Source organism: Plectropomus leopardus, chromosome 18 (genome assembly GCF_026936395.1).
Source record: "Plectropomus leopardus strain MGB_pleo_1.0 chromosome 18, ASM2693639v1, whole genome shotgun sequence".
NCBI classification, from domain to species: domain Eukaryota; kingdom Metazoa; phylum Chordata; class Actinopteri; order Perciformes; family Serranidae; genus Plectropomus; species Plectropomus leopardus.
In genome coordinates, this window is record NC_142193.1 from 12,957,296 (window position 1) to 12,970,966 (window position 13,671).

General features: G+C 35.0%; 1 protein-coding gene across 3 annotated transcripts in view; it reads right to left on the reverse strand.

Moving 5' to 3' along the window:
• mlx (MAX dimerization protein MLX) overlaps window positions 1-12,697 on the reverse strand; it is a 36,927-nt gene extending 24,230 nt beyond the window's left edge. The window contains exons 1-8 of one of the 3 annotated variants that reach the window (XR_006106725.2): window positions 12,580-12,686; window positions 11,118-11,157; window positions 10,885-10,974; window positions 9,932-10,041; window positions 9,707-9,809; window positions 8,411-8,510; window positions 7,779-7,980; window positions 7,485-7,678 (exon numbers count right to left, since the gene is read on the reverse strand). Coding sequence is in view for 2 of the 3 variants with exons in the window: in XM_042505359.2 (XP_042361293.1) it covers window positions 7,622-7,678; window positions 7,779-7,980; window positions 8,411-8,510; window positions 9,707-9,809; window positions 9,932-10,041; window positions 10,885-10,974; window positions 11,118-11,157; window positions 12,580-12,618 (741 nt within the window). In the remaining variant the exon portion in view is untranslated. Of the gene's footprint in view, window positions 1-4,932; window positions 7,679-7,778; window positions 7,981-8,410; window positions 8,511-9,706; window positions 9,810-9,931; window positions 10,042-10,884; window positions 10,975-11,117; window positions 11,158-12,579 lie in introns of those variants that run through there. The other 2 variants (XM_042505360.2, XM_042505359.2) reach the window with 2 other exon arrangements.
• Window positions 12,698-13,671: the final 974 nt, after the last annotated feature.

The following is a 13,671-nucleotide window of genomic DNA, read 5'->3' on the forward strand; positions in this document are numbered from 1 at the left end:
TTTGGACATGTCAAATTTTGACTTTTTTGCCATACTATAGCCTTGCTTCTTTGGTCAATTTTTCAAGATGTTTTTTTATGGGTTTTTGTGTCGTTTTTGGATGGTTTTTCAACACTGTATATTGTAAGATGCCTCTACATGCTATACTAAGTGGTTTTCAGCTGTTTTTTAGACATGTCAAATTTTGACAATTTCGCCATACTATAGCCTTGCTTCTTTGGTCAATTTTTCAAGATGCTTTTTTATGGGTTTTGGGGCTGTTTTTGGATGGTTTTTCAACACTGTATATTGTAAGATGCCTCTACATGCTATACTAAGTGGTTTTCAGCTGTTTTTTGGACATGTCAAATTTTGACTTTTTTTCCATACTATAGCCTTGCTTCTTTGGTCAATTTTTCATGATGCTATTTTATGGGATTTGGGGCTGTTTTTGGATGGTTTTTCAACACTGCCTACTATGACATGCCTCTACATGCTATACTAAGTGGTTTTCAGCTGTTTTTTAGACATGTCAAATTTTGACAATTTCGCCATACTATAGCCTTGCTTCTTTGGTCAATTTTTCAAGATGCTTTTTTATGGGTTTTTGGGCCGTTTTTGGATGTTTTTTCAACAAAGTACACTATAACATGCCTCTACATGCTATACTAAGTGGTTTTCAGCTGTTTTTTGGACATGTCAAATTTTGACAATTTCGCCATACTATAGCCTTGCTTCTTTGGTCAATTTTTCAAGATGTTTTTTTATGGGTTTTTGTGTTGTTTTTGGATGGTTTTTCAACACTGTATATTGTAAGATGCCTCTACATGCTATACTAAGTGGTTTTCAGCTGTTTTTTGGACATGTCAAATTTTGACTTTTTTTCCATACTATAGCCTTGCTTCTTTGGTCAATTTTTCACGATGCTTTTTTATGGGTTTTGGGGCTGTTTTTGGATGTTTTTTCAACACTGTATACTATAACATGCCTATATATGCCATACTAAGTGGTTTTCAGCTGTTTTTGGACATGTCAAATTTTGACAATTTCGCCATACTATAGCCTTGCTTCTTTGGTCAATTTTTCAAGATGTTTTTTTATGGATTTTTGGGCTGTTTTTGGATGTTTTTTCAACACTGCATACTATAACATGCCTATATATGCTATACTAAGTGGTTTTCAGCTGTTTTTTGGACATGTCAAATTTTGACAATTTCGCCATACTATAGCCTTGCTTCTTTGGTCAATTTTTCAAGATGCTTTTTTATGGGTTTTTGGGTCGTTTTTGGATGTTTTTTCAACACTGTATATTGTAAGATGCCTCTACATGCTATACTAAGTGGTTTTCAGCTGTTTTTTTGGACATGTCAAATTTTGACTTTTTTGCCATACTATAGTCTTGCTTCTTTGGTCAATTTTTCAACATACTATTTTATGGGATTTTGGGCCGTTTTTGGATGTTTTTTCAACACTGTAAGCTATAACATGCCTCTACATGCTATACTAAGTGGTTTTCAGCTGTTTTTTGGACATGTCAAATTTTGACTTTTTTTCCACACTATAGCCTTGCTTCTTTGGTCAATTTTTCAAGATGCTTTTTTTATGGGTTTTTGGGTCGTTTTTGTATGTTTTTTCAACACTGTATATTGTAAGATGCCTCCACATGCTATACTAAGTGGTTTTCAGCTGTTTTTTGCACATGTCAAATTTTGACTTTTTTTCCATACTATAGCCTTGCTTCTTTGGTCAATTTTTCAAGATGCTTTTTATGGGTTTTGGGCTGTTTTGGATGTTTTTCAACACTGCATACTATAACATGCCTATATATGCTATACTAAGTGGTTTTCAGCTGTTTTTTGGACATGTCAAATTTTGACTTTTTTTCCATACTATAGCCTTGCTTCTTTGGTCATTTTTTCAACATGCTATTTTATGGGTTTTGGAGCAGTTTTTGGATGTTTTTTCAACACTGTACACTATAACATGCCTCTACATGCTATACTGAGTGGTTTTCAGCTGTTTTTTGGACATGTCAAATTTTGACATTTTTGCCATACTATAGCCTTGCTTCTTTGGTCAATTTTTCAAGATGCTTTTTTATGGGATTTGGGGCTGTTTTTGGATGTTTTTTCAACACTGCATACTATAACATGCCTATATATGCTATACTAAGTGGTTTTCAGCTGTTTTTTGGACATGTCAAATTTTGACAATTTCGCCATACTATAGCCTTGCTTCTTTGGTCAATTTTTCAAGATGCTTTTTTATGGGTTTTTGGGTCGTTTTTGGATGTTTTTTCAACACTGTATATTGTAAGATGCCTCTACATGCTATACTAAGTGGTTTTCAGCTGTTTTTTTGGACATGTCAAATTTTGACTTTTTTGCCATACTATAGTCTTGCTTCTTTGGTAAATTTTTCAACATACTATTTTATGGGATTTTGGGCTTTTTGGATGTTTTTCAACACTGTAAGCTATAACATGCCTCTACATGCTATACTAAGTGGTTTTCAGCTGTTTTTTGGACATGTCAAATTTTGACTTTTTTTCCACACTATAGCCTTGCTTCTTTGGTCAATTTTTCAAGATGCTTTTTTTATGGGTTTTTGGGTCGTTTTTGTATGTTTTTTCAACACTGTATATTGTAAGATGCCTCCACATGCTATACTAAGTGGTTTTCAGCTGTTTTTTGGACATGTCAAATTTTGACTTTTTTTCCATACTATAGCCTTGCTTCTTTGGTCAATTTTTTTCAAGATGCTTTTTTATGGGTTTTTGGGCTGTTTTTGGATGTTTTTTCAACACTGCATACTATAACATGCCTATATATGCTATACTAAGTGGTTTTCAGCTGTTTTTTGGACATGTCAAATTTTGACTTTTTTGCCATACTATAGCCTTGCTACTTTGGTCAATTTTTCAACATACTATTTTATGGGATTTTGGGCCGTTTTTGGATGTTTTTTCAACACTGTACACTATAACATGCCTCTACATGCTATACTAAGTGGTTTTCAGCTGTTTTTTGGACATGTCAAATTTTGACTTTTTTGCCATACTATAGCCTTGCTTCTTTGGTCAATTTTTCAAGATGCTTTTTTATGGGATTTGGGGCTGTTTTTGGATGGTTTTTCAACATTGCATACTATGACATGCCTCTGTGTGCTATACTAAGTGGTTTTCAGCTGTTTTTTGGACATGTCATATTTTGACAATTTCGCCATACTATAGCCTTGCTTCTTTGGTCAATTTTTCAAGATGCTTTTTTATGGGTTTTTGGTTTTTTTTTGGATGTTTTTTCAGCACTGTACACTATAACATGCCTCTACATGCAGTGGTTTTCAGCTGTTTTTTAGACACGTCAAATTTTGACTTTTTTGCCATACTATACTGTTTCTTTTTTGGTCATTTTTTCATGATGGTATTTTATGGGTTTTTGGGCCGTTTTTGGATGTTTTTTCAACACTGTATATTGTAAGATGCCTCTACATGCTATAGTAAGTGGTTTTCAGCTGTTTTTTGGACATGTCAAATTTGGACTTTTTTGCCATAGTATAGCCTTGTTTCCTTGGTCAATTTTTCAACATACTATTTTATGGGATTTGGGGCTGTTTTTGGATGGTTTTTCAACACTGCATACTATGACATGTCTCTATATGCCATACCAAGTTGTTTTCAGCTGTTTTTTGGACATGTCAAATTTTGACTTTTTTGCTATATTATAGCCTTGCTTCTTTGGTCAATTTTTCAAGATGCTTTTTTATGGGTTTTTGGGTCTTTTTTTGATGTTTTTTCAACACTGTACACTATAACATGCCTCTACATGCTATTCTAAGTTGTTTTCAGCTGTTTTTTAGACATTTCAAATTTTGACATTTTCGCCTTGCTTCTTTGGCCAAATTTTCACATTTTTGTCATACTATAGCTTTGCTTTTTTCGCCATTCTCTCAACATGTTATTTTTATTTATGGTTTTCGGGCCATTTTTGGATGCTTTTTCAACACTGTGTACTAATAACATGCCTCTACATGCTATACTAAGTGGTTTTCAGGTGTTTTTCGGACATGTCAAATTTGTACATTCTTCGCCATACTATAGCCTTGCATCTTTGGTCATGTTTTCATCATGTTATTTTATGGGTCTTGGGGCCTGTGATGTTTCTTTCTGATTGTTAGATGACAAACTTAAGTATGGCTTGTATGTGTAATTTTTGTCAGATTTAATTACTTAAGAAGTTTTACATGATATTTTTAACAACATAGCATAATTTGACCTTAAAAAAAATATATATATTTTTAAAGATTATTTTTTTGGGCTTTTATTGTTTTTAATTGATCGGACAGTGGGAGTGTGAAAGGGATAGAGAGAGTGGGAGACATGCAGCAAAGGGCCAAGACTGGATTCAAACCCCCGGCCGCCATGGCAAGGACACAGCCTTGGCAAGGGGCACCACTCTATCCACTGAGCCACCACACGCCCCTGACTTTTTTTTTTTTTTTTTTTACATACCATATGTAGGCTTTTTTTTTTTTTTTTTTTTTTATGATTTTTGAATGACATATTACACAATGTATATTTGCCATGACATACTTCATTGACATTTGTTATTTAAGAATTTTAATGCTTAAGCTACATGTTTAGTGATGCCGCTTTTTACATGACATACTATATTTAGGACTTTTTATGATTTGTTTAATGACATGTCATACTTTGACTTTTTAATTTCTTTCTTTAATGACATAATATACTTAGATATTTTTAATTACTTTTTCATGACTTTTTCATGACGGCCACAAATTTTTGACCATGATGTGGTGTTTCCCTCACAGAGTGAAGTTGGGAGTGGAGACTGATGAAAACTGTATAACAGTTGTTCCAAGCACTTGGAAAAAAAAAAGCTCATTCATCCACTTCATCATACAAGAAAAGATTATTAATTATAAATATGAATATAGATTTTTCATCAGAGCCACAGCGCATTCTTTATTCAAATCATTTCTCTTGAACAAATAATACATCTTCAGTAAAAGTTGAATGGAAAAACAATTTCCACTTTAACTGAAAATATTTATACAAAAATAGATGTCATATGCAAGACACTACCACTACGTCACATTGTTAGACAACAGCGCTGTCAGATGCTTATGGCCTAATAGGCAACCTAGGTTTTTCTTTCCCTTTTTAAAGCCATACAACTAACCCTGAGCCTTTGATGAATATGTCAACAACCAGTCATTATAGCTTTGAGAGCTGGGTTCTTTGTTCATATATCCTCAAGTCCATATTGCTGACATGTTTTTAGAAAACTGTGTATAAAAGAACCACAATGTACAACAAATGGGCAGCAATTTATCTCCTTCAGGTATTAGGGGGGGTTGTCATGTTTTATTCCTCCCCTTTGTTAATTATCTTTTGTACTGCTTCTTCACTCAGTATTGCTTTTAATTATTAAATGTTAATAAGAGTCACTTTTGTTGCTTTCGTGATAACATAATTTTTCCAACAAATTAAGTTCTTTCTCAACCGTCTTAAAATAATATTATATTATTTTTTCAAGGGTTAATTAGCTGTAGAGATGGAACCACAACACAGCAATATGATTTGTCCTTTTCTGCTGTGCTTCATTTCCATTTCACTTGGGGCAATGCAAACAGGACAAGCATTCATTGTCATTACGTAGGTTGACGGCACTCTTTGGATGGTGATATACCGTAGATGGCTATACAAAACAACTATAAAGAGACAGTACTTGAAGCAACAAGACAGGTTTGAAAATTAACATTTCCCTTTGACGAAAGCCACAACAATAAAGCTACTCAAATAGATTAGCCATGTGTATGACAGATTTTACTTATTCAGACACTGGAAACTGTAAAAGCCTTAATGAAAATTAGCTTTGTATCATATGTTTAAAAATGTAAGAAGGAAAACCTTTTTGAACTCAGTACAGCAGCTGTAAATCCCTCACCAGGAACATGTGACTGATGGAGGGTTCAGTCAGAACAGTCACAACTTTTTACATATAGTGGTGTATAATGTTTCACTTTTTGGACTGAACTGTTACTGATCATAGAACTCAGACATCCAAAGCCATCATGTTGGCATTCAAACCACTGAACTGTAAAGGTCTAGTGTGTAAGATTTAGTGGCATCTAGCAGCTGAGGTTGTAGATTGCATCTACAGCCAGTGCTGTGTTTGTCCGTTCTGAGCCAGTGACAACACGACATGGCAAACTCCATAGAAGAGGACGAACTCCGTATGGAGATATAAACAATCAAACACATTTTTCTATTTTATGTGATCATACCTTGTAGAAAACAAACTTATATTAAATTCCATTTCTGTTAATAGATCCACCTAAATCTTAAAACACTAAACCTTTAAGCTTATTGTATAGTAAACTGCAATCCAAAAGGTTCCTAAAAATCAACACTTTGTCTTTGACAGCTCCCAAAAAAACATAGAATATGTACAACAGCAACTGAACTGCCTGAACTTAAACAGTATGCGGTAAGGCTCAATTATTGTCAAAAGTCAGTGTATATAATTAATAATCCATGAATCTTAATGCTGCCTACACACGTCATTTTAACATTTTAGCGGCTTAACGCCACTGCTGTAATAAAAACCTTAAAACTAAGGCATTTTGTTTTTAAACAATAATAAAATGCTTTAGTGCCAAAGAGGCTATACCTGGTTGCACAATTAGAGAAAATGACAGTTACCCTGCAGTAGTATAGTAGGAGAGTGTTTGACATTGCTACGGTTCAGAGTGGTATGACTGACTCACAGTATTTGTGAACTGAAGCTGAGAGGAGCCCTTTGTATCAGCATTAGGCAGCAAATATGTGAGGGTGAGGGCTTAGAGTTTTTCCACATTTCTCATCACGCTTCTCTAAATTTATGTTAATTATTAGAATTATAGAGTGCAGAAGAAATGCAATTAATTACCCAAATCTGTGGTAGTCTTAGTTTTGATGTATCTCAAGGGCAACACCTGTTACTGCAGACAGTAGGCGGGTTTCCATTATAGATTTGTGCAAAACTTAAGCCATATTAGCCATAGTCGCATTGCTGTTGCCCAATGTTGCACATCATATGAGCTATAAAAGTGAAAAAAATGTTTCCATTGCAGTTTTGTGGAATATGGCCTTTTTGAATCGCCTGAGATACCACCTCATGTAAGCATAGAATTTTTTGTGCAATAAACAGGTTTTTTTAAATGATGTGTTTCCATTAGACATATTTTGCATTCGTAATTTCAATTTGTGCAATTTGAGGGTTAACGGAAACTCGCCTAGTGACTACAACTGGGTGCATACTACACTATGTTTTCTACCTGATGCATTAAATGCATATATTCACTGGCAAACTGTTATGTTTATTGTGAATTTCTAATTAGAACAATAGTAAGTAATATGAACAGTCATCAGAGGCTGACGAATGCTTAACTCTCCTACATACAATCAGAAAGTGATCCTTCTTATACATGCAGCTTCTCACCTCTGCCCGTACTGACAGGTTATCCAATTGCAACCGAGGAGTCACTGATGAGCTGAAGTGAGTGTAAATACTGTGGTGTGTGGCCTGAACAAGCTCAAAGTCAATTTCTGGAGGTTAAGTCCAGAGGTTTCACTCAATCAATAAAGCTGACCATTGATCTGCCGGAGCACCCTAACAACAAAGTCCCTCAGTGTCTACAACAGAAGAGAAGAAACACACAGATTGTTAAAATATCACTGACCATCACCACTGTGTCTGATCTGCTGTCCACAATGCATCAGAGGTATTTCTTACCTGTGGCTTGCAGTGCTCCTCAATCCAGCTGAAAACACAGGCAGAGAGTTCTTGAAAGCTGCTCACCGAAACAGAATTGCTGAAAGACTGGAACAGTGAGTCCATGATGCTCTGAAAGATGTTGAACTTGACCTGGTCTGACACCTGATCCTCTCCCTGCTGTGGGTTGTTCTGATGAGCCTTCACTATGTGCTCATAGTTCCTATCAAAAGAGAATATCAGTGTTTACTTGCATCACAAAAACCACAAATTAATTTTTGGCCTGTTTCATAAGCAAATGTTTTACTTAAGATAGATTAAATTATTTGCCTCCAAGGCAAATGTCAAAGAAAATCCAAACACAGCATTTTAAACTTTAATTTAAAGACACCTTTTTGCATCTTTATTTTTTTACTTCATTTTAGATCAAATAGTCCTTTCAGAATATGCTGTGTCAGGGCTGCGATTAAAACATTTCTAACTCAAGAGTTTCCTCACTTTGAACAAGATCAGCATTCATTTTTAAATCCATCTTTTCATCTGTCCTGGGTGCAGAATAAGTAGGAAGGTGTTAGTTTGCCAGCAATTGGGGCTGTAGAATAAATTACAGGTAAAAAAGCTTAGCTGAGAAAGTTTGTGAACCAGTTTCTCACGTTTTCATAATCTTCAGCGCCATCACTTCTTTCCTAAGTACAGAAACTTCCTCCTCTTGCTTCTTCTTTTCTTTATGAAGAAAATGGATGTAGTCGATTGCTGCAAACAAATACAGAAATGCATCTGTAAGGGGTTTCTCCACTTCAAACAGATATAAAACTTCCATTTTCAACGAGGTGTTTTCCATCCACAACCATTTTCTACTTATTAAAATGCTGCTACGTCCTATTTTCCCCCTAATAAAGTCATTTGAACAAGTGCAAATGTTTCTATTGTCTGATATTTTTGTCTAAATCTTTCTACTGAACTCTGGTTATTTGAACATGCTCATTTATATCTGCGGATGCCATATATTATCTTTTTGCTTGCTTGCTTTTTGTAATGTGCGCATGTGAGACTGGGTTTGTAATGGGGGCTTTAAGCAGCAATCAAATCTTCATAACATGACTGAAGTGAAAAATAAACCAGTGGCTGGACTGAACAAAATTGGAAAACGACTGGACAATAATGCCACTGCTGAAAGTTGGACAGAAAACTGAGTTGACATCTTACAGAGTTGACAAAAAGTTATATATTTTTACATTTCAAGATGCTACGAATTCTGTTGATGCTAATCAAAATACTAAATGATGATTCTTATTTAGTTTTGATCTCGAAAGACTATGTAGTTGACATGTTATGGCTGAGACGTACCCAATAGCAATTTTATTTAATCAATTAATCAAGAAGTGGAAAATTTACCGGTACTACAACAGCACACACCCCCTTTCTGGAAACCAGGAAATGAGACAGGAGTCCTTAGGATATAGGTAAGTCCGTTTTTGCCTTATTTAAATCATGTTTTTTGAAAAAAAAATTACAGAATTGACAAATAACTGGGACACATCTTTAAGGACCAACATTTTCGTTAAAAAAAGACATATTTAAATACAAAGATGATGAAACCTACGTTTTTTACACGGATGTTATCAGCACATACAGTTAGTTTTAGATATTGAAGACTTTTAACACATTTTTGATTGTCTGAAGTTGTGAATTCTTGTCTGGGACATGGGTATTTTCTGGCACAGAGGAATTTTAGAAATTAAAACATGGAGAGCAGATCCAAACATTTTAGAAATCACATATTAGTGTGTTGTTAAGTTATACTTTTAAAAGTTTTTTGGGTTGTTTGTTTTGGTAGGGTATGATTTGTCCCATTTCTCAAGAATGGGTGCTATTACTATTACTACTATTCCAAATGCATCATTCCGAGGACGACCGATTATAACTTATTCCAAAACATGACATCTTACTTTTCTGTAGCACAGTGGCCTTGCTGATCTTCTGTGCTCCCACTGCAAATTCAGACTGTTGCTGGCAGGTTGGCACTATGGACTGGAGGTCATCGTAGCCTTTCTGAAGTTAAAAAAAGAATTAGTAAGGACTGAAAAAATAAAATTATGGAACTATAAAACTTTTCAAAAGTGTATCTGTATTAAGTCACAGAGACCTAAATCCTATTTGCAGTCTAGCCTTACCTTGATAGCATCCCTACGCTTCTGCTCAGCCTGTGTGTGCGCTTGTCTCCGTCGATCTTTATACGAATCCTTATAAGACGTCTCATGTCTGTAGTCACTGTCTTCATCATCTGTTCAAGAATATACTGACAATCAGATTAGGAAACACGCCTCTGACTTAAGACACTGAATACCTGATGGTATACTGACAAATGCACAATGAACTATTTTGCTTTTAAACTGAACTTTTCGTAGAGGAGAAGGATTAAGCTATTTTTAAGTGGTTTAGTTGGTCTGACAACAAGCTTTCTTTTCTGGGACTGAAAGATGAATTTATAGATTTACTTACGGTACATGTCCTAGAGTAAATCTTCAGTTTATTTTCTTCCATTCCAGAAATTTAGCCAAGACTGGTACATCTCAGCAGGATTCAGACAAGCTGATTCATGCCTCAATCAAGTTCTATCGATCATTGTAATCCACTTTTCACTGGCTTACACAAGACATTATTCAACAGAATCTAAACAAAAGCTATGAAGATGGAAAACACTTCTCTATGCACTGAATTCTATTAAACTTATAATTACACAAAGCCCTCTGTTGGAATTACAGTGCTTCTACATCCTATTAGGCGTACTTACGTGCGCTGACTTTATATTGCACTGAGTAGCAATATTTTAAGAAGCAGGATGCTAAAATTAAAGGAAGCCGACTAAGGCTTGATTTAATGGTAAGGTTATACTTTGTATGAAACATGATAGAGTATTCTTAGAAGTGCAATCTCAAAACATTTGACATAATTTAGACTACAAGTACATTTGCTACAGGGAAGTCATTTGAAGAGAGGATCCATCAACAAAGCAAATATCATATCATATCATATCAAATCATATCATATCACAGTCTCAATGTAGCACAAATTCTTTCTCCAAACAGTCAGCAATCTAAGTTCCCCTTTATTCTAAACAACATACCTGTATTTGGTACTGAAGAGGCACTTGTCGAGCCGATGCTGTTGGCCCTGGACACAACTGAACCCTTTCTGGCAGATTCAGCAAAGAAACCTGAAGAGCAAGACAGACGACATTTTCACTCCGGGTCAGAAGAAGATTGACATGCTAATATCGGAAACACAATGTCACTATCACAAAGCCTGAATATCAAATGATATGACCAAAAACAGAATATGAACTGACTGAATACTCACTAGGGTCAAAGCCGCTGTCGCTGAAAGCGCCGTCTGTCTGCCGAGCCATCACCAGAAAACAGAAGATGGAAAAAGGAGAAAATAGAGGCTGAGGGGCTGGAATAAAAAGAAGGGAAATCATCCTGCCCTAAATACGCTGACAATAGACCAATAGCTAGCTTGCCTGATAGAAAACTCTAAACCCCCGCTGAGCATTGCCCTGATTTGTTCAATTTAAGTGTGCAGGAGGGTAAAGAGCTGCACCCTATTAGTCCTTAAATCACAGATCCACTGTTTGATGTAGGGCAACACACCACAATACTGGTGCGGGTCTATTTTGTTTTGTTGTTGTTGTGTTTTATAATGATTCCAGAGGGCATATCAACATTACGTCTTGCTCTTGACACTGATAGGGCAAATCAAAGAAATATTATTAAAATAATATGCTTGTAATTATCCCATTTTATACCTGTGCCGATGATATTTTAGAATGCATTAATTTATACTTTGTCATGCAATTGTTGAATAAATGCATATCTTTACGTTTACATATATATTATCTATGTGTGTCATCCTTTTTATTCCTTTTCATGCCAACACCAAGGACATTTTAGAATGTGGATTTTATCCTTGATATTTTATTACTATATTTCTATGTCATCCCCATTATAATATCTTATTTATTGTATTTTTTACTTTGCACTAAGGTCTCACTTGTAAAATCTTGATCAGTGTGACTTCCTGATTAAATGTCTCTGTCTGTGTGTGTGTGTGTGTGTGTGTGTGTGTGTATATTGCCACCTCAAAGACTTTAATATGATTAGAGAACAGTTTTACTTAGGGGTCCCTGACATAAGAAGAATTGTATTTGTCTAGATGATTTTCATGTTAGCAGCTATATTATTATCAGATACGACACTGACACATCGATTACACATGGTCTGCTAGAAAGCTTCAGTCAATACTTCTGGGATGTGGAAAGAGAAAGTGGACAGAGAGGACGGATATAGAATCTTATGATGATTAATCAGCGTATCCTGCAGGTTGAATTTATGTTATTTATTTGCTGCACATAGTAATGAATTTACAGGCTTGCTAATGGTAGATTTACTTTACCATTCTAACGGACTCTTCGACAAATCTGCACCTCTGTCACTTCTAGATGTTTTAAAGACATACAGACACGCAAGAACTGAAATGTACTTTTAGTTATAGAGAGTCTATTTTAAGCACAAACGAAGAACACGAGCTGTCCTTTTCGGGACGTTTTGTTTACTTAACTAGCTAACTGCTATTAGCCCTGTGACGTTAGCGAACGTCACAGGGCTAACGCTAGCTGTCAAGCTAACAAAGCCCTGCTCCTCCAAACGTTTACAAAACTTCAACTTATGGACATAGCAATTTGCGCAACATATCACGGATGCAATGGACGTACGAATCAATTTAACTAAAGGGTGGTGGTTAACTAGCATTAAGTACTTACTTTCCAGTGATCCTCTGGCGACGTTGTCGGGTCCGTCATTTTGGAATGTAAAATAACTAATAGCTGTGCTGCCTTCAGGTACGACTGGTTAATTCAAACTGTCTTAGACCCTGTTGTTTCAGGTGGTAAAACTTTTGGTAAGTCGTATACCGTTGAATTAATAACAATAAAACGGCTAGCCTCATACTGAAAGTGTTCCTCATAAACACAGTTAGTGTGGACAAATAATTTAAAGCAGGTAGGTGTCGTCATTAGGAGTGGTGCTGTGTAACTAAGTACATTTGCTCAAGCACTGTAGTCTGAACTATGAATTTTAGGGACATAGACTTTACTTTCTGGTGTTTTCATGCTACTTTATTCTTTTGCTTCACTACATTTCAGAGGAAAATATTTTACTTTTTACTTCACTTCATTTATCTGTCAGCTTTGGTGACTTTATAATTTTTATTTTTTACTTAAAAAAACCTAAAATGAGTTAGTAAAATTTATCATTTTAAGTTTATACAAGTACAGCTACAAAGGTTGGTTGACTTATCAATCAGTCAATTCAGAGAAAAGTACAAGTCTTTCTCTATTTTTTATATAATTTTATCTATTTTTATTGAGTCTGAGGGTGTTTTTCTCGTTTTCTAAAATAACACTGAAGTTTGGGGTGTTTAAGCCCATTTTTTTAAAATGTTTTTATAATTTTGAATTTTTTTTTTTTTTTTTTAAATAATATTGAGTTTTGGCAGGTATTTTTTTTCTTTTTTTTCTAATAATGTAGATTTTTCGGGGATGTTTGTTTTTGTTTAAGATTTTTCTGCATTGGATACTTAAATGTTGAACATTTTCCTGACTATAATTACTTTTAACTAAGTATCATTTTCAATGATGGACTTTTACTTGTAACAGAGTATTTTCATAGGATGGCAATTGTATTTTTACTTAAGTAAAGGATCTGAATTCTTTTTCCATCACTGGTCATACAACAACTGATTGCAACACTATATATTTTCTTTACAGAGTCCATGTTCATGTTTTAAAAAGTCTTGAATGTTTTTGAGCTGTGTGTTTTGATGTCGAGAATCAAAACTATCAATTTCCGAGGAG